General features: G+C 39.6%; 2 protein-coding genes and 1 non-coding gene across 4 annotated transcripts; 1 reads left to right on the top strand and 2 right to left on the bottom strand.

Annotated features, from left to right (window-relative positions):
- The first annotated feature begins 7,039 nt into the window (after positions 1-7,039).
- On the top strand, positions 7,040-7,112 carry trnak-uuu. Its single transcript has one exon. It is a non-coding gene; the product is annotated as a tRNA-Lys (tRNA).
- An 8,375-nt stretch (positions 7,113-15,487) lies between these two features.
- nsun3 (NOP2/Sun RNA methyltransferase 3) lies at positions 15,488-22,544 on the bottom strand. Its single transcript, XM_046390021.1, has 6 exons — positions 22,235-22,544; positions 21,250-21,353; positions 20,647-21,167; positions 20,135-20,289; positions 19,359-19,480; positions 15,488-18,899 (listed from the first exon to the last, which is right to left on the bottom strand). The coding sequence occupies exons 1-6, from the start codon at positions 22,406-22,408 to the stop codon at positions 18,560-18,562; spliced, it is 1,416 nt and encodes a 471-aa protein (XP_046245977.1). The 5' UTR covers positions 22,409-22,544; the 3' UTR covers positions 15,488-18,559.
- A 793-nt stretch (positions 22,545-23,337) lies between these two features.
- LOC124059729 (ATP synthase F(0) complex subunit C3, mitochondrial-like) lies at positions 23,338-26,271 on the bottom strand. Of its 2 annotated transcripts, none has more exons than XM_046390000.1 (5): positions 26,130-26,271; positions 25,738-25,837; positions 24,693-24,764; positions 24,266-24,465; positions 23,338-23,711 (listed from the first exon to the last, which is right to left on the bottom strand). In XM_046390000.1, exons 2-5 carry the CDS (start codon positions 25,774-25,776, stop codon positions 23,597-23,599), a joined length of 426 nt encoding a protein of 141 aa, XP_046245956.1. In that variant the 5' UTR covers positions 25,777-25,837; positions 26,130-26,271; the 3' UTR covers positions 23,338-23,596. The 2 variants fall into 2 exon arrangements, with proteins under 2 accessions (XP_046245956.1, XP_046245963.1); XM_046390007.1 differs by lacking the exon at positions 26,130-26,271 and adding an exon at positions 25,948-26,070.
- Between the last annotated feature and the right edge of the window lie 523 nt (positions 26,272-26,794).

Genomic DNA, 26,794 nt, shown 5'->3' with positions numbered 1-26,794 from the left:
TTGACCCATTAATCAATTAAGATCTACACCCTGAAGCACCTATTTGGACATGGCATGAGTGTGGATGCAGATAGGGTAACATTTGGTTAGCAATGAAGATAAGCTGCTCAGAGCAGCTTAGACATGCAGCGTAAACTGACAGCATATGTCAGGTAAAAATCTATCCATCCTTTGTAGTAGGGAAGATCACAAAAAGCAGATTGATATGTTATAATATCATTTATGAATGTAGCATATCTACACCTGCTGATGATGTCAGAAAAAGACTTTGGGCTACATGATCTGGGAACCATGAATGTTTGTATGAACAAGGGTTTCCATCCAAAACTTATCAAGATATTTTACCAAAGTCGTTGACCAAAAACAGGAAGCTTTAAAGTATAGTCAAGATGGACTTGGGAACTGCAGTTTGGATATGATTCATGTTAAATATATTTGGCTCAAAGCAAATTTTACTCAATCACAGTAACAGCTAGTGTAATGATCCTTTGAAATGAGCAGAGTGGAAGTGTATAGAGCAGCTCCAGTGAAAAGTCATCCAAGATACCAGGGTAGGATGGCCTGTGACAGAATAAACCCTCATTAAGTCCTGGATGGAGATTTTCACTCTTCAGCTGCAGACTGACTAGGAGCTTTGGAGCATTATTTCCTACAATCCACTTACTTGAACACATCTTCTCTTCAGTAAGACACCTCACATTGTGCTCCCTGATTATTCCTGATTTTGTCTGCCTGTCAGTTTATATCTTTATTTGTCCTCCACATTTAGAACACCCATTCCTCCTCCACCTCCCCTGCTTCTTTGCCTTCTTTCTGTCCTGTAACACTCTTCAACCTTTCTCATCTATCTATCTATCTATCTATTTATCTATCTATCTATCTATCTATCTATCTATCTATCTATCTATCTATCTATCTATCTATCTTTACACATTCACTCTGCCTCCTTCAACATCTCCTCTGTTTTTTCTTCCTCTACGCAAACAACCCCATTCCTTTCCTTCACATCTCTCTGATTTAGCACAGAGCCACCTACCCATGCACTTCTTCCCTCCGTCCATCTTATTCTGTAACGTGTGACCTCTCTCCCTCTTTCTCTCTCTCTCTCTCTCTCGCTCTCTTCTCCCTTTCCCTCCCTCACTCTTACTCTCACTCCGATCTCATTCTTTCTCTCTCTCTCTCTCTGTCTCTGAATATTTCATGATTTGGTGGCCTGGTGCTGAGGTGAGGAGCCTTCCTCCATCTAGAGCTTGCATAGCACAAATATTTACTCCCTGAACTGAGCTTAGTCGAGTGTTAGGACAGCCCAACACTCTGTGTTAGCGTGCTGGTGTGTGTTGGTGTGTCTTATAAGTAACAGTGATTACATGTGACATGGGCCCCAGAGGGGAAAGGAGGTCTTTGGTCCCTATCTACATTGATGTTACTGCTCCATTGCACACTCTCTGAAGTCTTCTAGGATGGATGGATGGATAGATAGATAGATAGATAGATAGATAGATAGATAGATAGATAGATAGATAGATAGATAGATCTAGAAAGAGAGATGTGATAAACATATTATAAGGAGCGTCTAGATAAAAGTAGGACAGACTCGAGGAAAAAGGGGAAGGAAAGAAAGACTGAAGCAGCAGAAAATGTGGGAAAGAGAGAGTGGGAATCTCACAGTGCCTGTGCATTGACAAATGTCTGTTCTGTTTTGGCTAGCGAGAATGGAGCTCAATTGCAGGTCTGGAAGAACATCAAAACACAATTAAGGGCTGACATGGAACTGGTCATGCAGAAGAGTGAGGACAGAGGAAGGGGAGGAAGAGGAGCTAGAGGAAGGAGGAGCAAGAGAAGGACAAGAAAGTAAGATATTTGGGAAGCAGACAGAGAAGCAGACACACATCACTGTATTTTATTGGATATGATTAGAGGAAAAGTGGTAAGGAAAGTGTGTATTTATGTGTATGTAAATGGAAGGGAAGAGGTTAATCTGTTACTGACTGGTCCTGTTTACCACATGAATAATCATTTCTCATGTGCGGGAATTATGAGACATTTAGAGAGGCTAATGTAATTTTCAGTTAAGTGATTCTATAATTTACTATTCATGAACTTGTTTGAAGTCAGAGTGCAGACATGACCGTCAGTTCTTCCCAGATATATGAGGTGTGGCTCCAAGTCCAAATAAAGAAAACTCGCTCCCAGTATGTGGATCTCAACCGACCAGATTCCAGTCCCTGTGGCTGCTGCTCATTTGCTTGGTCCACCGCTTTGATCCAGACACAGAGATCTCAGCAAATGTGTTGGATGGAGTGCCATGAAATTTGTACAGGCATGATCCCGAGAGGAAGCTAGCTTATCATCTAGCCCCACAAGCAGATCAAAGTTTGATTTTATCCAGGGCTTTGGTTTTTGAAAAATATGTGCAAAACTAATGATGATCCCATCAGTTTTATCCCTAATATTTGCTAATTAGCTAATGTTTGCTTGCTAACCCACTTAAGTGAAGATGGCGAACATCATAAACATTATAGATATGTTGTTTATTGTGCTGTGTTACTTGACTGTCATATACAATTTCTTGCAATTGCTTGTATTTGCATGCTGCATTCTGTATGCTACATTTTGGCTCAATCAGTACTGGGTGGTTTCAAATCCTGCCTTAGTCCTTATGTCAGGGGTTTAGTTATTTTTCGAGGTTCCCTTGTGTTTTCTTTTCCTGTGTTTTGGTTTTGTTTCTTGTCTTCCTGGTGAGGTGTGTGTTTCACTCTCACTCTCACTCCTTCACCTCCCTGTTGTCTGTCCAGCTCTGTCCAGGTTCCCGAGTTCTCCTGTGATTTTCTTCCTCCTGTGGATTTTCTTCTGGATCTACTCCTTGAACTTTTGGTTTATGGACTCACTCTGACCACAGCTCATCATTTGGGCTTATTCTCTAACCCCTCAAGTAGCTTTTACCTAGAAATAAGTTTGTATAGTCAACTTCCTTTTTGTCTTTCGAACCACTCCACTCAAGCCTGCTTTGTCTGCTTTTGGGATCCTTATTTCTGGTAAAACACAAAACTTTTTTGCTGGCAGTCCTCATTAATTTTCATTGTTAAAGTATGAGCCAGAGGTGGGTGGGATTCAGCTTTGCTTCGCATCAAGACATAAAGGTAGCATAAGAGTAGCTGGGGGAAGTAGCTGGCTTGGCTAACCCCAAAGTATTAAAAGTAAACAATAATTTCTGCTCACTAATCATAACAATACAGACGTTTACCTGTAAACTGTTGCTTGACCACTGTCCATTGTACTATCGTCCCTCTACAGAGATCAAAACCAAACCCTGTGCTCACCATCCGTATCAACCTGCTCTACAGCAGGAGACACTGTGGTAAATTGTTGGGTGGATGGATAAACTCATAAAATCCTCAACAAGGAGCAGTTTCTTTAAAGTGCTCAAGGTAACTGTCAGGGTGCATGTGGACACAAGTACTGTGGTTGGTACCTCAATACATTTCCATGCATGAACTTTAATTTATGCGGTCAAATTGTCTCAAAGTTACAGGTACCATTAGCATTAATTCATTTTAGAATGCATTTTAATCGACTGAAAAATCTAGATCTGAATTTCAAAGCTGTATGGTAAAACTGAGACTCCAGTAGTGGACTAAGCCTGCCTCTACTGTGACTATTAGCCACAACTTCTTTGCCATTAAAGGGAACAGTGAGCACTGAACAAGCTCAGAGATGAAAGAAAACGGGACATATGAAAATTAAGTCATGTGTGTGTTAAGTTTAATATCCATTCTGAGCTCGTTCTGCCCTTTTTGCAAGCGTGTAGTGTTTGATTGATAAACTTTATTTTCCCGCAGGGAGAAGTTTAGTCAAAAGCAAAAAGGTCACAATTAACATTTTGTTAATGTTTTTGTGATCCCCGGGAAGAAAAGCTATAACTGTGAAAATAAATGAAGGCGACCGAATAGACACTGAACAACACACGTTAAAATCTCTTCAAAGACATGCAAAACAGGGCACTCAGTTATCATCATTATCACATTGTCAAAACAGAAACATCTCAAAGTTTGAGCAGAAGTGCGTAAACCTGGTTAGTCATGCTCTGAGTCTGACCGTACTCTTTTTAAAACTGTTTATTGGAGATCGGTGGCAGAGTGAATTACTAGCCGGGTTGAACATTGAATCAAATAAATTAATTGGTGAAATATAATCTTTCCTCATGAAATTAGAGCTTATCTTTATTTCATTCTGCAAGTGCAACAAGCTCAGCAAAGTTTGTACTGTATAACAGTAAATCCTCTATGGTCCTTCAAATCAGAGGACATTTTAAGTATTCAACTCTACACCTCTAGTGTAAAGAGAAGGTGACATATCAGACATCTAAAAGACATCACATAAACTGCAACCCTCCCTCTCCCGCTGCCTCCTGAGCTGATTTCCTTTGTTCTAAAGCTGAAAAAGGCTTTCAGCCGATGCGTGACCACATCTGAACACCTGTGAACGCCTGTTGTTAGAGGATCGATCTCAGTGGCAGGAGCGAAAGCCCAGATTTGTGGTTTAGGAACTGGATTGAAGCTGTGTCTAAGAGGCCCAGTGGGATGTTGAATCTTCTATGTGATTAAGTGATGTGAAAGGTTTCCTGCCCTTGAAAAGTATTTTATATTTACAGGTTTGCACACACTAGTTTTTGACAGAACTATAGACAGTTGTGTATTAATCCTTAAATCAAAAACTGCACTCTAAACCTATCACAGTAGTGGCCTGTTTTAAGAATCTTGGGTTAAAGGTAGTTTTCTGGGATGGCTCAGCAGCTTGCATGATCCTCTACAACAATGCAAGTATGTTTATTCAAGCCCAAATAGCTGTGCCAGGAAAAACAATAAAAAATGACACCTATGAAAAGCTTCCATGCCTTTTTTTTGCCTCTTTTTCACTCACTCTGAAGCAAATTGCCTTGTTGGGGATTAAGCTCAGATACAGTCTGATAAGGTGAGTCAGTGAGACGCATGAATCACTCTTACAGGGGAGTTTTTAAAGGCTGCTGCCCTCTTGCTGACCACAAAGACCCCCAGCCCAGAAATCTCTCAGCAAGCCAGATCCTGCAAGAGGACTTGGGGTCTTTACAACTTATTTCATCAAAAAATATTTTTCTCATGCCTTGAGCGATGCATGAGTGATATGCTTGATTGGTGAATTATTTGTATGCTGCAGTTGTACAGCCTTGTTTTGAAACCTAGTTTACTTCTCAAGCAAGCAAGTCAACCCTTCGTAACAACACTAAACTGCTTCGCTAGCACAAGCCAACATCCGAATGCTGGTAAAATAGGATTTTAATATTGAGTGACTGGTAAATTTGAACATTTAACTGTCAGTAGCTGATAAATCTTTACAGTGTAAAAAGTTAATTTCCCACCATGATTTCCTATAATTCGAGAGCACTGTAAAGTTGAAAATTCACAATTAATTGAAAAAAAAAAAGTGATAAGTGCCATTAAATCCTACACACTAGACCAAATGCTGCATCTGGCATCTTAACATCAGCATGTTTGCATTGCTGCTGTGCACATGTTTCATTGTTGCTGTGTTTGTTTAAGTGCACCCTCACTGAGCTGCTAACACATCTATATTGTCAGTCTCGTTCACTCTCATCGCTTTCTTCGTTTCTGACCATTTGCAGTCTAATTTTTGCCATCCTCTCACCTGCCATCCTTCGTCTTATGGCTCATTGATTTCATTAAAGGTTATGGCCTCATTTGACCCACTGTGTCTTTCTACTTCCTACCAGCTATTTCATCTCCACTAGATCTTCCACCTCATTAACTTTCAGTTAACATGATTAACCTTACTTGTCTTCAAATTGTCTTCAACAAGTGTCACACATAGTGTCATGTCTGGATGAGACATGTTTGTAAAGACACTTTGTTATTTCAGTGGGACATTATTCTTAATTGTTCATTTAGTTTGTTAAGGTGGCCATTTAGGAAACAAATCCCGCATAAATTCTACAAAGAAATGAAAGAAAATCCTTGCAGGCCTTCTTCTCTTTTACGTTCAGCATTTTGAAGGCTTTGACCTTTTCGTGTTGAATCTATTATAAATCAGCCTGATTTATCTGTTAATTGCAAAAAATGTAAATATAAAATGGCAATTATACTGTCACATTTAATTATGTTACGCATTGCATTTAACTAATTATACATGGTAATGCAACAGCTAATATCGGTTCAGCTTTTTGTTTGCTGAAAAGTAAAAATTTGGCTCACAGTAATTTTGCAGAACACGTTTCTCTTTACTCCATCTCTGTATCCCTTAGCCTGAGCAGGTGTACCCTTACAGCTTCTCAAAGAAATGGAGCTAGTGGCTGTCACGACAGAATGTAGATTTTGCTGCAACAAAAGATATACTTGGAATTTGATGGGGTCATGGCCTGCCTTTTACAAAAAAGAAGTGACTCCATTGCAGCGCTGACACTGAATGCACTAAGCAGACACAATATGCAAAATGGACGGGTGGGTGATGTGAAATGCTGATGTGTATCTATTAAAGTTTCAGGTGGAACTTAAAGCTCATTAATAATTTAAATCCCTTCTAATTTCCTTGTTATAGCTGATGAGTGATGAACAAGTGGATGAGACACAGCCGGGAAAAAAGGGGTCAAGAGAGTTGAGACAGTACAAGAAGATTAAAATTTTATTGTTTAGTGGAGACAACACTCAGTACATATATTGTGGCAGATAAAGCTAAAATCTGATTTTCATCTGTAGTCCCTCGGTGAACTGGTTGTGCTGGTGAAAGAGGAGTTGTAATAAATCAAAACATTCAACCACCCTGAAACAAACAACTGAAAAACAATGTTAAATTTCCACTAAGGGACACGCCATCAGTAATACCAACTTAATTAAAAATATTACATCATTAGAAGAAATTAACAACCAAACACTCAGCACCAACCAATACTGGCTATATTCTAATGTAGTATCACAGCAGTTCGTCAAATAGTCATAAAATACAGGATTCGTGTTCATAGACACGTAGACTCTCAAGCACACCACCCAGAGCCTGGATAGCTCAGCTGGTAGAGCATCAGACTTTTAATCTGAGGGTCCAGGGTTCAAGTCCCTGTTCAGGTGTTTGTTTATTTGGGGGTAGCTGTGGCCTAGAGGTTGGAGAAGTGGCTTGTGAATGGAGGCTAACTGGATAAAAATTGGTTGCGATGGAATGATCAGACTATTCTCCCTCCCTCCATTAGCCTGCTGATGTGCCCTTAAGCAAGACACTTAAGCCCCCTCCATTTTGCTCCTCGGGCACCTGAAATGGCAGCCCACTGCTCCTGTGTGTTTCACTGCATGTTGCGTGTGTGTGTTCAATCAGTGATGGGTTAAATGCAGAGAAGACTTTCGGTGTATGTAAAAATATACTGACAATAAGTTTCAGACTCGCACCACTCGTCTTTAACAGAGTTAAACGCTGCATTTAGAAACTACGCTGGAGTCACAGAAAGGTGGTGGGGTTGGATGCTGTGTGTGCAATGTCTCAGAATGTCACCACAATCCAGGGTTCAAATCCCATCTGTGATTAGGTTGAAGCCACAAAAGCACTTTGGTTAAGGTTAGAAAAATAGAGGAGCAGATTTCTCTGGAATGTTTTGTTGTTGTCTCAGACATGCTGATGACTCGTTTTTTCACAGTTTTGTCACATTTTGTTCTGAGCTGATTCCAGCTACTTTTGACTGCAAAGAATTCAAGATGCATCATTTACCTTGAATAAGTGTGATTTTTTTTTCTGCACATATCAAAAACTTGGTATCGACCTTGTGAAAGTCGTCATTCTGCGTGAAATCGGATATTTTGTTGGGTTTTTTTGTGATTGAGATTGTGTTGAAGAAGAGCTCATTTGACACACAAGTCTGTTAATGTGATTATGCACTGCTTCACTGTATGAGTAAAATCTACAAGCACCTTTTTAATAACAAATGTATTATTCATGATGATAATTGAACTTCTTCTGTAGAACCATTTAGTCACCTGCATTATTCATCTAAACTAGCTGTGCATGATGAATGTGGCAACACAGCAACAACACAAAAGACTGTCTGTTTATGTTTTCACACTTGGACCAATGTTGCTGCCCCTGAGGCTTTGACATTCATGTTTCTTTTGCGTGTTGATATATTTCTCCTGGCATAGATTTAAAAAATAATCTGACATTTCCCATATGTCAGTTGTGGAAATTCTACAAAATAATGGCAACTAAAATTTGAAAAATCAGCAAAGTTCTGTTAATGTTGCCCTTACTTCTCATAGCTCATCGTTTGTGGATCTGATCATATGTACATACGTTCATGTCTGAAATGTCTGCGTGTGAGTGCATTTGGAAACCAGTCCTGCTCCAGCACAGCTACTGGACCCCCAGTGTTGTGGGAGAGAGTAGCATGAAATTAGACACAACATCTCAGAGAAAAAGACCCTCTGAGACATGAGAAAATGAAACATTAATTTCTGGTCCACGGTCTGTAGTTCAGTTAATGTTCAACAATGAATTCACCTCATTGGCCCGACCACTTAGAGTCTCCTGGTGCTTGTTAACAAGGAAACAGTGCGCATGCAAGACAAATTTGCTTTTCCACTCAAACATTATCTATGGGGTTTGATTGAAATTTGCAATGTTAATCTATTTATCAAAGTGTTAAAGTAGTTCCATTACAAAATTTCTAAAATATAACTTACTTACTTACTTATATTTAATTACAAAAGCCTTATTCCCCAAATATAACACTTACTCATTTCAGGGATTAAAAAAAGGCCTCATTCAGCCCAGCTTTGATATTCTAGCCAACAACCACCTGTCATATCTATGGGATATGAGTGAAATATGGACAGGTAAGTGAAATATGGACACACAAACACCACTTCTCTGTCTCCTCGGCCTATGCACTATAGACTGATATGCATTTCTGGAAACAAGGATGCGTTTCTACATGATCAGAAAAAAGAAGCACAAGGACTTACATGAATGTGCAGGTGGTCTTGCGAGACAAAAGAAGACCAGGAACATTTTAAATGAGTGTCAGTGTTACTCGTGATATATTAAAGATTTATTAACAACTTATGACTAAACTGTCCGATACAAAAGCTCCTCTTGATATTATCAGACCATTGATCATGGTTAACATCTAAAACGGTGTTAATATTTAAGGTTAGCACATGGCTGTTAGGTGACCAGCAGAGGATTTTTTTTTCACTGAAGACATTTTGATTTGCAGGAAACATGAGTGGAAATAATAAAATGACCGAGTTCTGTTCAGCTGCTTCAGTTTCAGGGTCCTGATATTGTTCATGCTGGCACTTGAATAAACTTGAATAAAACTTAGCAACTGTTATTAATAGCACATGCGTCAGAGATGAAAAACAATCCTTAATTTGCTACATGGTGATGATAGATAGATAGATAGATAGATAGATAGATAGATAGATAGATAGATAGATAGATAGATAGATAGATAGATAGATAGATAATAAAAATGGTGGATTTAATGACGTTTTGATGAACCAGAGATAAACTTATAAACAGTATTTGACCGATATTTGCTTTAGCATTAAACTATTAAACTACTCAGACATTTGAGTTTGATTGATTGCTAATTATTTGTTGCTTGTCCAGCATGTTGTGTTCTGTCTAAGCCACACAGGTGCTCTCACTAATGTTTCCTTATTAGACATGAAGATGCAACTATTTACGGATCTAAGTCGATATACAGGATGTTTTTTATTTCTTTTGCCCTCACATCTAAAGTAATTCAGGGATTTGTGTGCATAAACACAACTGCGAGTGTGTACTGACAGCTGTAAGAGGAAGCACTCTTCCTTTCCCCTCAGTCTCTTTTTCCTCCTGGGTGAACGGTCTGGAAAATGTATGTTATGGGTCTTAAGTCCTGAGTGCACTTGTAAGTTTCACAAGAACATCAAAACACAATCAAGTCATGTGGATCCCTGCTCCCTCCAGGCCGGGAGCTAGCACTTAGGGAAGAAGACGATTAAAGCGGGAGAGAAAGGAGGACTTCAGAAATGAGGAGATGAAGGTATGAAGAGAAGCAGAGGAAATATGTGCAGTGGGAAAACAGATGAATGTAAAAATAGGGGTAAATAAGTTTCATTTTGATGAAATATTTTAATACAAACCAAGATCAGATGATAGTGCACGGGTCATATTGGTTTTATACCAAGCAGAGTTTATGACTAACTGATTCAATCATATGTTCATTTAGGCGTTTTCACTTAATTGATTCAAAGCTCAACTTCAGTCCAAAAATCTCGTTAATCACAGGTGTCACAATTCACTACTGCGCTGAGTGAATTCTGACACAGAGGCAAAGAAGGAGAAAATTAAGTCTTTCTTTCTTTCTTCTTTCTTTCTTTATCTTTTTTTTGTACATGAGCAAGAAATCCTACTCCATTTTGCTCACTTTTGAAGCCTGAGTGTGAGGAATGGTAATTGAGCCATCACTCCAGGAAAGAGAGGAAAATGAATTGACAGCAGGGAGAGAGCGAGAGAGACAGAGAGAGAGAGAGAAAGAGGGAGTGTATGTGTGTGTGCGTGAGAGAGAGAGAGAGAGAGAGAGAGAGAGTGTGTGTGTGTGTTCATCAATTTGCAACTATATTTGAATTACCAAAACCATTTGGGGGAGGAACTGAAAGATTAATTACTGATCACTAATTACTGAGCATATCTGCAAAATCCTCACTGCCAACTGCTAACAGATTTTTTAAATTAGTTATTTGTTGAATATCTTACCATGGCAGTAAGAGTGTTGCCGGGGTGAAGCAACTGTAATCCTTTGGTCGAACGTGGAGAAGATTGTGGTCATTGTGAATAAAAATGTCAGCGGCGAGGATCGGAGTGAAATGGGAAATGGTTAGATTTGGATTTGGAAGTTGTGTGGTTATGTTTAGAGTCAAATTAGATGCTGGTTGCATTTATTGTACATTTATGAGATAGGTTAATGAATAATGATTTTGATCCTTTAAAAATAAACGTTACAGAGGTGCAATGCTGAATAAAAGGAGAACAGTTATGAACAAAGAAAGTAAAAAGAAAGAAAACAAAGCTGCTGCCTGGAGTACACGCTGTATGCAACACCATATCCAGTCAAGTTTCAGTCAAGTTTGGCTTTGACGTTTGTCCACCACAAGGGTCAACAATGTCAACGTGGCTGAGCATCGCTGCACAGTATATATCCAACTCTCTAACTTTAGAAGAGTGTGCATTCTTTATATTATTTATTTTGTGTGTGACACTGGGAAAGTAATCTCGGCCCCAACCACAAAGGATATTTATCTTAATTTACCAGTTTACTTTATTGCCTCAGAGAAAATTGTTTCTTCCCATTCTCCTTGAGTAATAATGACTCAAAACTGAGGATCGCAGAAGGATGAAATGATGCCTAGATGATGAAACATTTAGGAAGAAGTATTCAGGCAGGTTTAAATCCAAGATTTTTCAATTGCCTTCATACATTGATTAATCCTCACTAATCATTTTATTTATCTGTCTTGATTCATCACGATGATCATGATTATTTGCATCAGATTACGCCTGTCCGGTGTGTGCTGTGTGCTGTGTGTTGCTGTGCTTTTGGTATGCTTGTCATTGTTAAGGACACTGAAGTTTTATTATCATCACCACATTTTTCCAGCTTATATGAATTTCAAACCTGTTTCTGACATCCTCTGAATTTACCTTATTACCCTCCCCCCTTCACACACACACACACACACACACACACTCAGTATGCTTGTGATTAAGAGTGTCCAGGCCTGTCATTAGAGCGTGCTGTGTGGGTAAATGATGTCTCAGTGGACCTCCTGCAAAAGGCAGAGCAAGAGTTAAGACATTAATAGGCAGAGAAAAGCCATACAGCATCACTGTCTACCTCTGTGCTAGGACTGGCAAGATCAAAGGCTGACTCTGAGAGGGAGAGAGAGAGAGGGAGAGAGAGAGAGAGAGAGAGAGAGAGAGGAGGGGAGGTGGGAGGGGTAGAGAAAGACAGCCAGATACATAGACGCAGAGGAAGGGGGAGAAAAAGTCATCCAGCGACAAGGAGACAGAGAGAATAGCAAGTTCTGAAAGCACAGAAGGGACAGGGAGGCAGGTAAAGAAAAAATCGACAGGGAGGATAAATAGAAGACATTTCCCTTCTGCCACCTGCCTTATTGCTGACTTCAGATTATGCGCTGCATTGGCCTCGGTGTCACCTTCTCTATGCCTTGTGAAAGCCTTGAAACAAGGCAGGCATTGAACTTGTCTGGTCAGCACCCTGACTAGTGAGTCATACTAATTGGAAATAAGCCTGCAGTGAACATGTTTTCACTGAGGAATGAAGCAGCACTGACTTTTTTTTTTTTTTTTTTTTTGGCCACAGCATGACTCTCTGGAGGACAATGTCAGTCTGTTGTACAGTAGGGCCAAAGCTTTTGTCCAGATTGAAATATCTCCACAATTGCTGGATAGATTACCATGAAATCTTCTGCAGACGTGCATGTTTCCCATAAGGTGAATCCTAATGATTCTGGTTATTGTCTTGCTTTTCTTCTCGCACCACCACAAACCTGACATTAGTGTTTAAGTGAGATGTCTTATCACGCATTGCCGTGAAATTTGGTTTCAGACATTCATGTTCTCGCCAGAATGAACCGATCTGACTTTTCATCCTTTGCCACCATCGGGTCAACATTTCAGTTTATCCAGCAGTTTAGTATAGTACAGTATATTCCATGGTATATAGTTAATCCCAGCAAAACTCAAAATACTTCCTTCATCCACAGCCACATATTTGTGTTTAGATACTAATAAGCAAAAAAAAAAAGAAAAAGATGAACACTGCAAACTTTATGCCTTTAACTTTAACTTTAAGTACAGTTTCACAGAATCGCTCATGTTTCACAATGTGCCACATGAAACAAAACAAAAGTAATGCACCAAACTGTATCGTTCTGATCACACTTGCAGAAGTAGCACAATCACATTATTGCTGTAATGCAGGTACTCAGTGTAATTTGATCAGTGCTAGATTTTAAAGGGGGAATCAAGTCTTATCAAAAATGGAAATAATTGGTGTTAAAAAAAAATGGCAGGAAAGAAATTATACAAAACTGCAGCACTTTATAGTTGAATGTGAATGATGAATATATAAGTGCTTATGTACTAAGCACTTTAAAGGTAGACACCAGGAGGGCTCCATTATTTCTGAGTTGCATCAAACCAATCTGCAAATATGCTCTTCTTTTGCAGACATGTCACCCATTTGGTCCTTTGAACAACATCCCCAATAAAGTTTTTTTGAACGTGCTGGTATGAAATCAATCAGTTATAATCAGACTCGTCATACCTTTCCTCTGACTCCGTGTCCTCTCTTTCCTGTGGCTGAAGAATCTATTATTCATGCTGTTCCTTCACTTGGGGAGTGTCCACTTTAACAAGGTTTGAAGTTGGGAAGTTTAACAGAAGCCAAGTGAAAATGAGATGAGGCAACTGAGTCTGGGTACAGCTTTTCTGGATGAACATTTCATTCTGGTGCACGTGTACTGCAGGGATCCATGCAGGGGTCAAATAAGTGTTAACACAGGGCTATGTATGTTTTTGCTGTATATTGTTCCTCTTGGTCACATGAACTGCAGATGGTTAACCTAAGAAGTACAGAGAGATATTCTTAAATGGCATTGCTAAAGATGCATGACAGGCACAGACAGCGGTTTAGAAGCAATCTCTTAGTCGCTGCAATTCCCACTGCAGCTCAATGACAACCAGAACATTTAGCAAAAGGAGTAAATCATCTTTTGTTGTAGATGTCACATACGTCTGCATTAATTTGGTAGAGCTATTTTAAGTCCAAGTCAAGTATGAAGTCAGCCATATACTGGGTTCTGACCTAGTCTTGTATATACTGATGAGTCCTGTTACTACATGTGCCTAAAAATTCTAATTCCAGATATGTGGTTATGCAGGCCCCGTCTGACCTTATTTATTTGTTATAATAGCAGGACAAGGTCAAACTGGAGACTGGAACATTTTTGCTTTCAAGCCTCAGATCACTTTGTATATTCACAGACCTGTTATTACAGCAGTCAAGTTCAAATCAAGCCTTAAGGTGTAATTTCTTTTTATTTAAGTCTGATTAAAGTCCAGGCGAGAAACTTTGCAGATCTGCCACGGTCAGGATGTCCGTCAGAAGATTCCTAACCTGGCAAATCATGTGGATTTGATAACCTTATATGTCATTTTTGTTTTTATTAAAATAAATTACTAAAATGCTAAATTAAATGTTGAAATTGATTTTACTCATTTTACTCTGTGACTGGTGCTGTGTAAATTGACTCTACATACCCAGATTCTGTATATTTCACAAAAATATTGGTGACAAATTGAGGAGTCATCAACTGAAAATTTTAAAAAGACTTGGGGTCAGTACCTCAAATATTTTACCTCAAAGATTACTTTGGGATGTTTGGGAGATGGTTTAGTGCCATTTGGGGGCTGGACGGTAATTATGCTGCTATGATGATCCTTACTTCTCTTTTTTTGTCTATTTTTTAAAATTCTGAGTAGTTTTACTTTAGCTGTTCACCACTGTGACTCTGAAGACACGGAGGTCACCAGTGGAAAATACTGTGGACCATTGTTGGAATTGTTACCATTTAATCAGTCAGTAATCTGAGCTCACATTCTAAATTGGCATAATTCATGCCCAATTTTACTGATGTTCTGCTGCAATTTGCATTTAATTTGTGGAAAAAATGATGACTCAATCCCAAAACTTAAAGGAACCAGTAGTTCTCTGTCAAATCCAGTGTCCCCCCAATGGCTTCTACACTGTTCAAAGCTTTGGTTTTAAATCTCCCAGGCAATTCTTTCTTTTCCTCAAAAGATGAATGAACGTCCAGGCCAGGGTAATATGTCCTGCCTTCAGTCTGTTAAGCCTGTGCTTTGTCTTCGAGTGCAGCTGTTATGGATGTCTCCTTCCCTGCAGCTGTCAAGGCTCACGGAGGTCTAAGGCAAGAACAATAATACATTTCTTCTTGGGGCAGTTCATCAAGGACCACACTGCAGTTAGTCTTTAAGTGCTCTTGTTTTTCTTTTTTCTAATTCTCTTTCTTTTCCCTCTCTTTTTAATGTCTCACTTTCACTCCTGCCCCATGTTTTCGGAGTGCACAAAAAACTACAATTAATTTGTACTTTCTTGCCCTACCAGTTCATCATATACCTATCTGGCCAGAAGAGGCAAAGCGATGACTTGAGCTACTTTTTTCTTCCTTCTGCTTTTTAAGCATTGCATCCCAGGTGTATAGTACTTTGTATGCTCAGTCTTAATCCATAATGTGTGTCTCTCTCTTAGGAATCCAAGACTGCCAGCTTCAAGTTTCTTTTGTGGGCTCCTTCTTTCCTTACAGGGGTGTGACAGTCCTGTGTGTTCTGTAATATCACACGTTTTTTCCAAGAAAAAGCAGTAGCCTCGTGAATAAAACTCCTGCTTTTATTGTGTACGCATAGACAAGCAGAAATCGTGACTTGACCTCTGTACGTTTTTATTCAGTCTGGCAGACTTTTTTCTCCTCAGAGATTGGTTGTGTAACAATCAATCAAGAGCAGCAGTCCTTGTTACTCACATCCACTGATGGAATATTGACAAATTATGACATTTGAAATGAATGATGGATGACCCAGGTGGTACTAAATCTATAGACCCACTTGTTTACTGTCTGGCACACTTACTGTCAAACATTTTCACAAGAGGGGACATATTGATATACAGAATGATTTTTGGCAATACAAACAATGAAGAAGCTTTTCTAAGTCAGTATCTTGTTGGTGAATATAACATGATGTGATGTATATAATATTTTACCCATAAATTACAAAGTCTTCACCAGTTAGTCGCTAACTTTGTCTGGTGATTGCTGCTGAGCAGCTACAGAGTACAGCACATTTCACCGTCTGCACACTGTTGGGTACAGGGTTAATGAGAGCAGTGAGACTGAACCATACAGTACATTTATGGGCTTTATGAATTGAGTTTTAAAGCCTGCACATACTGCTAAATGGCTTTCAGTCCGACTGGCTTATGTTTCCAAACACTTTGAACACGGCTAAAATCGTCAAGTGCATAAAAATGAAAGGGTGATGAGAAGTCAGGATTACCCTCGTGCCAACATGTCCAAACACAGAGCACCAGAGCTGAATGTTATCAGACATAAAAAACGTCATTCTGACTGAGCTCGGGCCAGATTAGCCTGCTTTGCCATAGTGCCCTCTGCTATGCTCCACATCTCTTTCTCATCCCTCCTACTGTTCTACAGTTCCTCCTCTATCCCCTCCTCCTCCCCATTTATTGTCAATGACTGGAGTTTTAATGATTACATCTGGCGGTCCCACAAATTAATTCCTGCCTCTCTGGCAAAAAGCTGTTCCCCACCTGATTATGCAAAACAGGCCTACATTCTCTCCCTTTGAAGTGGAGGAAAAGCTGCTTAGAGATTCTCCCCTGGAGGAAACACAGCAATATGGGGAATATCAACAAACCAGAGTTCACGCAAAGGTCAGCAACATGGTTAACCCCACTGAAACATCATCTCATCTCCACATCTCGCTACTTCTAAGTTGCACTGATGTTGTGGAGGAGTAATGATGTACTCGTATCAGAGGCGGAGGCTACTTTGGAAAAACACTTGTAAGTGGAAAGAAGGCAGGGCAGCCAATAAAAATATCCATATGAATGCATACAATAATTCTTGTGTCTATGGACATGGACAGTAGTCGAACAAAACCAGCGGAGGACTCTTGTAGCTTTCAGCAATCATATCCTTGACAATGTGTCATAGGCTTACTCAGAACCACCAACCTTATATAAGGGGAAGGAAGGAATAAGAATTTCCACACATAACTGCCTTCGTAACAGCTTATTTTGTCAGTTTGTTAAGTTCAAAAGCTAAAAATATAAGAATTCTGGTGTGTTATTGTCTACAGTCACTTTCAAAACACCTTTTGCTTCTGGTTTGAGCAATCACAGCCTTGTGAAAAGCTACAACGCTGCAGCGAAATGGTCTACTTTTCACTCAAGGATGACACAAGACCAGTCCGCTCAGGTAATGAGCGGCTATAAGTGATGATACTGCCTTCTCAATCACACTGAAGAGGGGAGTGATGACAGATAAAAGATCACACATGGCAAGACTTCCAGCATAACATCATTCAGAGTTAGGACAATGCAGCAAGGGAGTAGTGGGACGGAAGAAGGAGGCAAGGTGTTAATTATATTACTACTGCTCTTCCAGGTTATTAAACTAATCTATCAGACAGGAAACTTGTTGCCTCCTGCAGAGTATGTCATGTTGGGAAACGTCTGCAGTACAGTTATGGCCCCAAGAAATACAGAAATAAACACAGGTCAATAAACGTAACAGACATGAAGTTCAAAGAAAAACTTGTGAAAAAATTAACCTATGTCAAGAGTAAATAAAAATTTGATGAGTGCAAACCGATATACTGACTTCAGGCTTGGAAGATGCGAGGGTCTTGTAATGCAACTACCATTGAAAGAGTATTTAGAAAGTAAAACTCTCACCATAAGCACTCACTTCTCACAGAATAAACTGTGAATTAATTTTTAATGTCACAATCTTATAGAATGCTGCAGTGTTATGGCATTATCAATCCTATTATACACCATGGACACCCAGTGTTATTAATGTGAAGCACTTAAAAATATTCAGTCGATGCCATCTAATTCTGCATCTGCAGTGTTAGTAATTTCCATGGTTGCTATAAAGAAAAATCAATAATAAATAATAATACTATAAAAATAAATTAAGAGTTGGTTACAGAGGTTAAAAAAAGTTTTCATATTCAGCAATTAAAAAGCAACATTATTCATTTTTAGTCTTCCTTATGGCTACCTGGTGAACATAAGCCCAATATGAAGTTTCTTTTGGCTCTGTTTGGCCTCTACCAACTCCTGAGTAAAAGATATCTGGCTCTTTAACCACTAAATGCTTCATTTTGAGCACTTTCAGTGTTTCTGCTTTAAAATCAACACTATGAGAGTGGACCAAAACAGTCAGCATTGCTACAATGAACTGAAACTCTCAAAGTCTCACAAAGCTGAGGAGAGCTGCAGATTCAGGTGGTAATTCTCTGTGGGGTCATCACAAACTGTCACGTTGCTTTCAAGTTGTCATTTGATTCATTGTTCTTATAGAAATATCAATTACAGCTGCTTTAATTAAATGCAGGTTGCCTACCACGTATTTTTGATGCAGATCACTAAAGGTCAGCAAGACTGAGGTGAAATATCATCATTTCTTTGCCCTAATGTGGCGACACCCTCATGTACATATCTGCCTATCTCTGAAGTTGGCATTGTGTAGAGTTTTCGATGTGTTAAATGTGTCTGGATGGATTATTAGCCAGCTCCATGAGACAGTTTGGATACTAAAAAACCCCACAGGTAACTAAAGTTACGGCAGAACAAAATGAGTACGTTTAGCCATTTGTTTCCACATATCTTTTCAGCACAGGAGGATGCACACTATTTCCTCCTTCTGAGCCGAGACAAAAACATTGGTCCCCAGGTCTTGCCCGGCTGAGGAACCACTAAAATTCCGAGTGTGTGGCGATAAGAGGACACACTGCCATCCTGCGCCTGCGGGGACAGCTTGTAGAGCGTCTCTCCTCCATGACCACGGTGAGCAGGACTAAATGCAAAGTATTTTGATAAAGGAGCAGCAATCCCCTCCCACAGGTCTTCAGGTTCAGCCTCAGGACAGTCATTCAATACTGTCTCAATGACAGCACAGTTCTCAGAGCTGGAAAGTGTACAAGTGGAATAGACCACAACGCCCCCTGGACGCACCGCTGACAATGCAGACCTGTGAAGAGTAAACAAACTCAACTTCATGACAAGGGACTAGATGTCCAATTCAAACACTGCGGCACAGCTGGATAATATTAAGTTGCCTACTAATTTCAAGCTCGCTAAATAACTTGCTATTTTTTGCAATTTGACCACATATGATAAGTGGAACTCTCTTAATTGATTTCTGTTGCCTTGAAAATTCACATGATAAAGAGGTGACTGCCAGGTGTTTTTAATTCCTGACAAATTACGCTAATTGCCTGTCAGTCTAATGTAGTTCCACTATATTGCACTATTTGTTACTGTGATTAAATCATTTTTAAAACAGCGATTGCAATATTTTCGCTGCAATTTAAATATTGTAAGTCCTCATCTTAATCAAAACGATGGTATTATTTTGTTGGGAATTCCTCTTAATTTCAACATGTGGACAAATTGCAGACATTGCTTTAGGTTACAGACAAGAGTTTACCTAAGCAGTTGAGCTTGAAGTGCAGGCAGACTCCCTCTTTCCTTTAGTCTCTGTTCCCCCTGCTGGCTGCTGCAAGAATACAACCAGCTCCTGTCATTAGAACATGGAGCATCGACTAAAACCTGCAACAGAGAGAGCATAAAAAAAATGTAAGCACTCCAGTGTCTGGGTTAGAGTTAAAGACAGTGAGGGACAGAAGAGTAAAAGAAGAAATCAAAAGTGAAGCAACGTTAAATAGTTCATGAAGGAAAAGCAGCTGAAAAGACAAATGCTGGAGGTCTGAAACACAACCAAAGTGCGTTATATTTCGCCCCCAAATCACGGTGAGTGTAGAAAACAATAACCGCCTCTGAAACTACACCTCAGCTGAGAATCTCCAACAAATCTGTCCCCTATGTCAATTTTACACAGTAATATCACTGCCGCAATACAGCTTGAATGTGAGCAGTCTGTTTGTCCTACACTATTACCTTTCAGTCTTTGTTCTCAGTGTGTCTTGCTCTCAACATTTTCATTCTGTGCTTTCCTTTTCTTTCACCTAATATTTTGCTCCATTATCAGTCACCGATTCCTCCCAGCCATAAGTCTGCCTCTTTTTGGCTCCTATTTTAAAGAAATTATTTTCTTCTTTCCGCTGGGGTTATTAGCCTTTCTTCAAAGGCTTGCCGTTCTCATTCATTTCAAACCATGGCCTTGAAAAAGAAGTGGCATCTCATTTTTGTTGGACACCGCAGCAAAACCCATTCACATGCTGCCATAAACACGACTATCCCCACCTTGTCATATGTCCCCGCTTCATTTTGGCCAAAATACCGTCCATCTTGCGCAGACACAATCACTCTGCTGTTCAGTGAGCGCGGCAGAAAAGACTCCAGGGTCTTGGCCAGCCAGTCTCGTCTGTGAGGGTCTGGTTCATTACAGCAGAGACGTGCTGGAACACAACAGCATTACTTACTGCCAGCATTAAAAGCAAACAGGCTACTCACAGCACACTAAAATATTCCTCAGATCCAACTGCAGCAACTTACATACAAAATATGCTTTTAATATTAACAAGGTGTTTTCCTACACTCTGTTGAGATTTAGGGTAATTTCTAACTTAATAGAACCATTAATATGTATTAACTATATGATTTGTTATAATTAACATTGTATCATAAGTGCCATATTCCCAATTTTTTTTTTTACTGCAATCGTACACCCTGATGCATACACAAAGCTGTAAACTATATGATGTAAATAAACTCAAATAAAAGTTTGTAGAGTCCATTTAGAATACTTGCTGTACCTGGGGTAGCACACTGCATTATGGCTAAGGCTTTGCCTCCAGGTGCAGAACAAAGATCCAAAACCTTCTCCTCATCTCTGACTTGCAGAGCCAGCACAGGAAGCAAGGAGGCAGCATTCAGGAGGTAGTATTGTTTCAGCTGGCCGGGCCTGTGAGCCTGGGAGGGAAACCGCAGTGGATATGGGTGGATGTAACACTGTAATGATGGACGGGGCAAAGCGAGCGAAGGCTCTGATTGAAAGTCCGGAACAAACGTATGAGAGGTGCTGCCACGCTGGTGAAGGGAGAAATTAGGGGGACATTTGGAGATGTAGTGAGGTGGCAAAACAGAGTCTTCTCCTGCTTGGTTTTTAGAGTTTGCCACTGACAAGGGGGCATCACAAAGGATTGTGGACACATCCGTTTGTGGCAGCAATGCGGAAAAGCCCTGTGATTGGAGAATCTCTGTGATGTCTGTTGCCACGCTGAAACGGTTGAGCATGACCCCATGCTGCCAAGACTGAGGGTCCAGGAGCACTGATCTGCAGAAGAAAAGCAACGCCGGTGAAAGATGGGATACATGTCCATGTGTAAGCTGTAATTATTATTTAAGACAAAATTTACCTTGCAGATGCCCACAAGTCTCCAAGTTCCTGACTGTACTGCTGGTCAAAGTGGTCCAGTATTTCTTGACATGAAGATCTTTCTCTTTTGTGCCTTTTTGTTACCTGTTACAAACAGACTGTAGTGAAAATGTTCTCTAGCGATAAATCCTAGAGAAGCACAGAGTTTTGCAGAATCCTTAAATTAATCTCTGAAAGCCACTGATCAAAGCTGTGAGTCCTCCTCATGTAAAAATCATTTGTACCCAAATATCAAGAGAAAATATCAAAAAAATATTGATCAGATCAAAAAAGTATAGCCTCTTGAAATAATCACTTCAAGTCTTAATATTCTAATTTCCAGCTTAACAGACCAAAACCACTAGAAGAACATGATGTACATTCTAGTTTAAGGTGGACTTTCCCTTTAAGTCCCTGCTCTCGGAATGGAGAGGGGGGAAAAACACAGCTGTTTAATGTTTTGTACTCTCACTTCCCCTGGTGGATATTGAGAGTAAAACCAGTGCTGTTAGGAGTGACACCAAGTGTGTTTGGTTATAGCGCTTAAATGACTAATGTACTTGGCAGCTCCATAAGCAATGTGCTGCTAAATTATCAACTGCAACTGGACTAAAAGACAGCCAGTTGGCTACAGTTGTCTTACAATACATGAACACGGCGTCCCTTTTTCTGTTCTTTGTGGCATCTCCAATTACTACATCCTTGTATCCAAGTCATTCATACTACCCCCATCTAGTGGGCAAATGAGCTGATCCCCCAACAACCCCCGACCAGACAAATTTGGCCAAGCTTTCTTGAACTACTCAGGTTTTATCAGTTCAAGCCAAACAGTTAGTATTAAGTCAATATAACAACGGGCTGCTGAAGAGTGGAAAACGATGTAACGTTAACGCTAACACGTGTGATGTAACAGGAGCTCTAACAGAAGCCAGCCAACGGCTTTCGAAAGACAACATGCAAGCAAAGTATCCCTAATGTTTGTTTACCTCGTGACTGGAGGCTCCTTTCTGCGCCTTCAGCTGTAAAACAACCTCGGGACCGGAGTGACAGTTACACGACCACAACCACCACAGAGGTGCCGGGCTCAGCTTTTGAGTTTTTAAGCCGATTATCCTCCACGTACTGTAGCACTGATGTATTGAAACCATGTATTTGGACATTCGGTTCTCTGTTTGATTTTACAGCCTGACGTACGTGCCCAAAATATTTATTACTGTTGACTTTCCTCATTACACATGAGAGATCCGTACGTTGCTTAAATGTGTCCCCCCTTCAACTCTTTGTTTCTTTAGTTCCACCGGACAAACGGCTGACTTTATTTCCGCCACAGCTTCAACATTGAGATGTTTTTTATCGTCAGGCGGTTAATGGATAAAACGCAAACCATTCGTTTATGCCCCAAAAAATTATTAAGAGATGCTCACCGAAAAAAGTTTGTGTTCGATTTTGTTCGATTACTCTGCGACCCTCAGCACAAACCTCGAACAGAACGGACCTTGTATTTTCCCACCCTTCATTTAGTATCTTCAGTGAAGTTTTGTTTTGGTGATCCCACGTACTCTGCCCGGAATGATAAGATATAACATGAATAAAATGAAATGTTTGCCGAGGGGCGTATTTTAACCAACCGTTTTTAACTAACATCCCCGGGAACATCATTCCTGCATCATTCCTTTGAAAAATAACCTTTAGTGAGAAAACAATATTTACAATATAACAATACAAATCGATATTTTTTGCAATTAGTTTTCGTAGCGTAATTTACACATTACCGAGTAGCTAATTATCAAGGACTTTTCTGATTAAACCGTGGCTCTACTTGAGCTGTGATGAGTATCTTTTGCTTAAACCGCCAAAGACACAGATCAAAAGTGATATTAAAATTTTAGCTATATAACTAGGACTGCATGGGATAAAATCCTAAATATATTAGGGCTTGGGTTTGAATTTGTTGCATATTGTTACTGTTTTATCAGGAGAAATGCAGTGCCACTGACTTTTTGAATATAAATCAACACTCAAAAATAACCCAAACATATAAAACCCCACCAGCCACCACCACCAATTTACAAATTTACAAAGACACATGATGAATTAAACATTTTACTTCTGTTATCGGTTGCATGTTTGTTAACAAAAACATTTGATTAAATATACAATATAGCGACAAAACCATCATTAAAAATGAGTTGGGTTTGCCAGAGTTTCATACATCAGTGGGTTCACAATCTTCTAGACACCAATGAACAAGAATGGGCCACATAAGCTGAAACCACTCAAGGTCATCTCAAACTGCTAATTCTTGGTAACATTTTGATGCATCTCTTTACAGCAAATGCCAAGCTGGTTTACATGGCAAACAGAATAAGGAATGCAACCATCAGACAGAAAAGACCCATAGCTTCAGACAGAGCGAAGCCCAGGATGGCATAAGAGAACAGCTGCTGCTTCAGAGAGGGGTTCCTGTTGAGAAAGAGAGATGTACATGAGACAAATAGGAGGTATGAAGTATTCAAAGAACAACTGCCAAGACATTTCACGGAGAAGACAAACACATTATCTTTAAGGCTCCACAAATAGGACTTAATAAGACAAAATAAGTCTATCAATGACTGGAGGGCATTAAGGCAGCAGACTCCTGACAATGTTGACTAATTCTCTTGATGTACTTGTACACGCAAAGACACAATTATTTTTACTTCTAATATAAATTTAATTAATTTCTTGAGAATGTATGCATTCAGAATCACATATTGTTGTTGTTTCAAGCTGCTGTACAAAATCCTTTCAACTAAAAAAAGAAAAGAAATAGCTCCTCTTCCAGTCTCAAATGTCCTTCTGCAGCAGACTGATGAAGGAGAATGTTCTGTTTTGGCATTATTAGATCTGAGTGGTGCTTTTGATAACAGGAAAACTTTATATTGATTGAAAAGCTTAGGCAATAGGTGGGTTTCTGTGGAACAGCAATGGATTGGTCTTTTTTTGGATAAAGTTGATCATTATTATCATTAATTTACCTGGCATATCCAATAATAAGGCTACCGAACACTGTTCCAATTCCAGCACCAGACCCAGCAACTCCCACAGTGGCAGCTCCTGCTCCAATAAATTTAGCAGCAGTGTCAATGTCACGGCTCACAGCGCTTGTCTGGAATCCCCTCACTGCCATCTGCTGCTGGGAGGCTGCAAGGCTCTGTGGTGCCAGGAGTGAAGCAGTCTGAAATACCAAAATTAGTTCAATTAGTACAAGAAAACCACAGTAGTAAAGTATATGCTGCTTATCTCAGCTACACAGGTTAGCTAGCAAAAGTTTAGTGTTGATGCAAACATCAACACTAAATATGAGAAATTAATGTAGTACTGTAGAAATTACTGTAGTACTATTAAATTACCTTGATTTAAAATATACCAGGGTTTTTATTATCAGTACAGTTAGCTCCTTACTTCTGCTTTTCTGGCATCTGAGACTACTGCTGCTGAGAGTGGTCTGTACAGAACCCGGGATCCTGCACGGACCTGTATTTAAAAGAAAAAAAAATAAAAGAGAGAAACATATACTTGAAACTTCCATGACTTGTGCTCTGATAAGACCTTGTACCATTATGTTACAGTGACATGTCACATCTGTCTGTTGCAGATATACAACACCTTTGTTCAAGACCAAAAGCATGTGGTTTCACTTGACGTGACATTTGATTTGTTGGGAACATAGTATACTACAGCTAAGATTCAGCAGTGACAACACGTCATATTTTATAATGATTTCCAATTTTAATTATCAGTTCATGATTATAATTCTAACATTTATTGAGTTCAGCTTTAACAATTATAGCGTTGCTTTAGAGTAATTAAGGACAAACTGCTCAGATTTCAGAATCAGAATCAGAATTGTCTTTATTGCCGTGTAAGTGAAGAGGTTTCACATTACTAGGAATTTGTCTTGATTGATTTGGTGATTGGTGAACGAGTAACATATAATAATAGAATAAAATAAAATAGAATAAGGTAAAACAAAACAAAATAAGATAGGAAAAATAAATACGGCTCTGGAGGTAGTACAAAAGTGAGGTAGTACAGAGTGGAAGTAGTGCAAGCAGGTGAGCTAAACAGTGCAAATGGTCAGCAGGTGGCTCATGACATGAGCATAGATCAGTGTCTGTACTCGAATATGAGTGCTTCTCCATTAACGATCTATATTGTATTCTTTAAATTTAGATAATGATGAATTTTATCTTCAAAAGGTGGATAAGCTGTTTCACACGGAGATATCAGTGGACAGGCTGAGTTTTGCCCTGATAATGGTTAAAGCTAGGACGCCCTTGCAGGTGTGAACACTGGCTGACTTTGTCAGAGGGTCATTGACGGATAGCCAGATATCAAGCTTCCTTATAGCCTGGTTATAGCGCTGGTTGAACACAGATTTTTTTCTAATGTTAAACGATCAGAAAGTACATTTAACCGTTAACTCCATTCATTCATGCAGACTCACCAGAGAGGGCGTGGAGACGAACTTAGCACAGGCGTACATAGCGAAGGGACGTATTTGTCAGGTCACCCAAAGGTGCTGGCGTGGATTCAGTGTCTGCTGTCTGTACAAAGAAAATCATGGAAAACAACAATGAATTTCCTCAGTTAGTCGACCCCGTATGTGGTTCGCTATAAAAGAAAGCACAAAGTGTGTAAAGTTAAGTGGACACACGTAAGTAAGGTCAAGATTAGCTTCAAACCGTTCAATGTCGCTAAGAACAAGCGAGATAGAAAAGCAAAAAATCTAAGCGACGATGCGGTTAGTAAAGCTACAAAGATACAAAGTTACACACAAGTGTCATATTTCTATATTCAACTTAAATTCAGTTTGTGACAGAAGAGGTTAGCTCTCACCGGCTTGTAGTAGAGGTCGAAGACGCGAGAGGCATGCGCATGCGTAATGTCACGTTAAAGGGTTGACTTCCGGTTTTATGACGTCTGAGTTACTACCAAGTCTGAAGGGGCACCGTGCTAGTACAGCATGTTTGTGTTTAAAGAAATTACTGTCACTGACATAAAATTCTGTACATTTCCAAATACTGATAGCAATATCATCCTAGAAAATCGTATTTAAGGTAAAAGTGTTGTATATGTGTACCACTTACAGGTTTTATTATACTTGTAGAGATCAGCCAATTGCAACCACTAAATAAGATATCAAATCAAATCAATGTAATTGGCTGAAGTGTTACTGTATTGAGTATTGTGTTTTTATCACATACACAGTCATACACAGTGTAATGTGTATGTGCTCATCCTTCCAGAATGAATTTATCAAACAGACCCTCCCCACTGGGGGTCCAGTTCACGCTTTTCAGCTCCTAAGACCTGCTGACATTCACAGTGCGGATGTTCTCCTGGCACTTTTTCTCCAGGTGAATCACTTCCTGTAAGTAGACCTTCTTTTTATTATCAGAGATGAGGCACACAACCACTGTGTCATCAGCAAACCTGATGATGGTGTCAGATGTGGCCACGCAGTCATGTGTACAGCAGAGATTTACATATACTGTGTACCT

Source organism: Scatophagus argus, chromosome 1 (genome assembly GCF_020382885.2).
Source record: "Scatophagus argus isolate fScaArg1 chromosome 1, fScaArg1.pri, whole genome shotgun sequence".
Classification (NCBI taxonomy): Eukaryota; Metazoa; Chordata; class Actinopteri; family Scatophagidae; genus Scatophagus; species Scatophagus argus.
The sequence above is the reverse complement of the archived record's forward strand: the minus strand, read 5'-3'. Positions and strand labels throughout refer to the sequence as shown.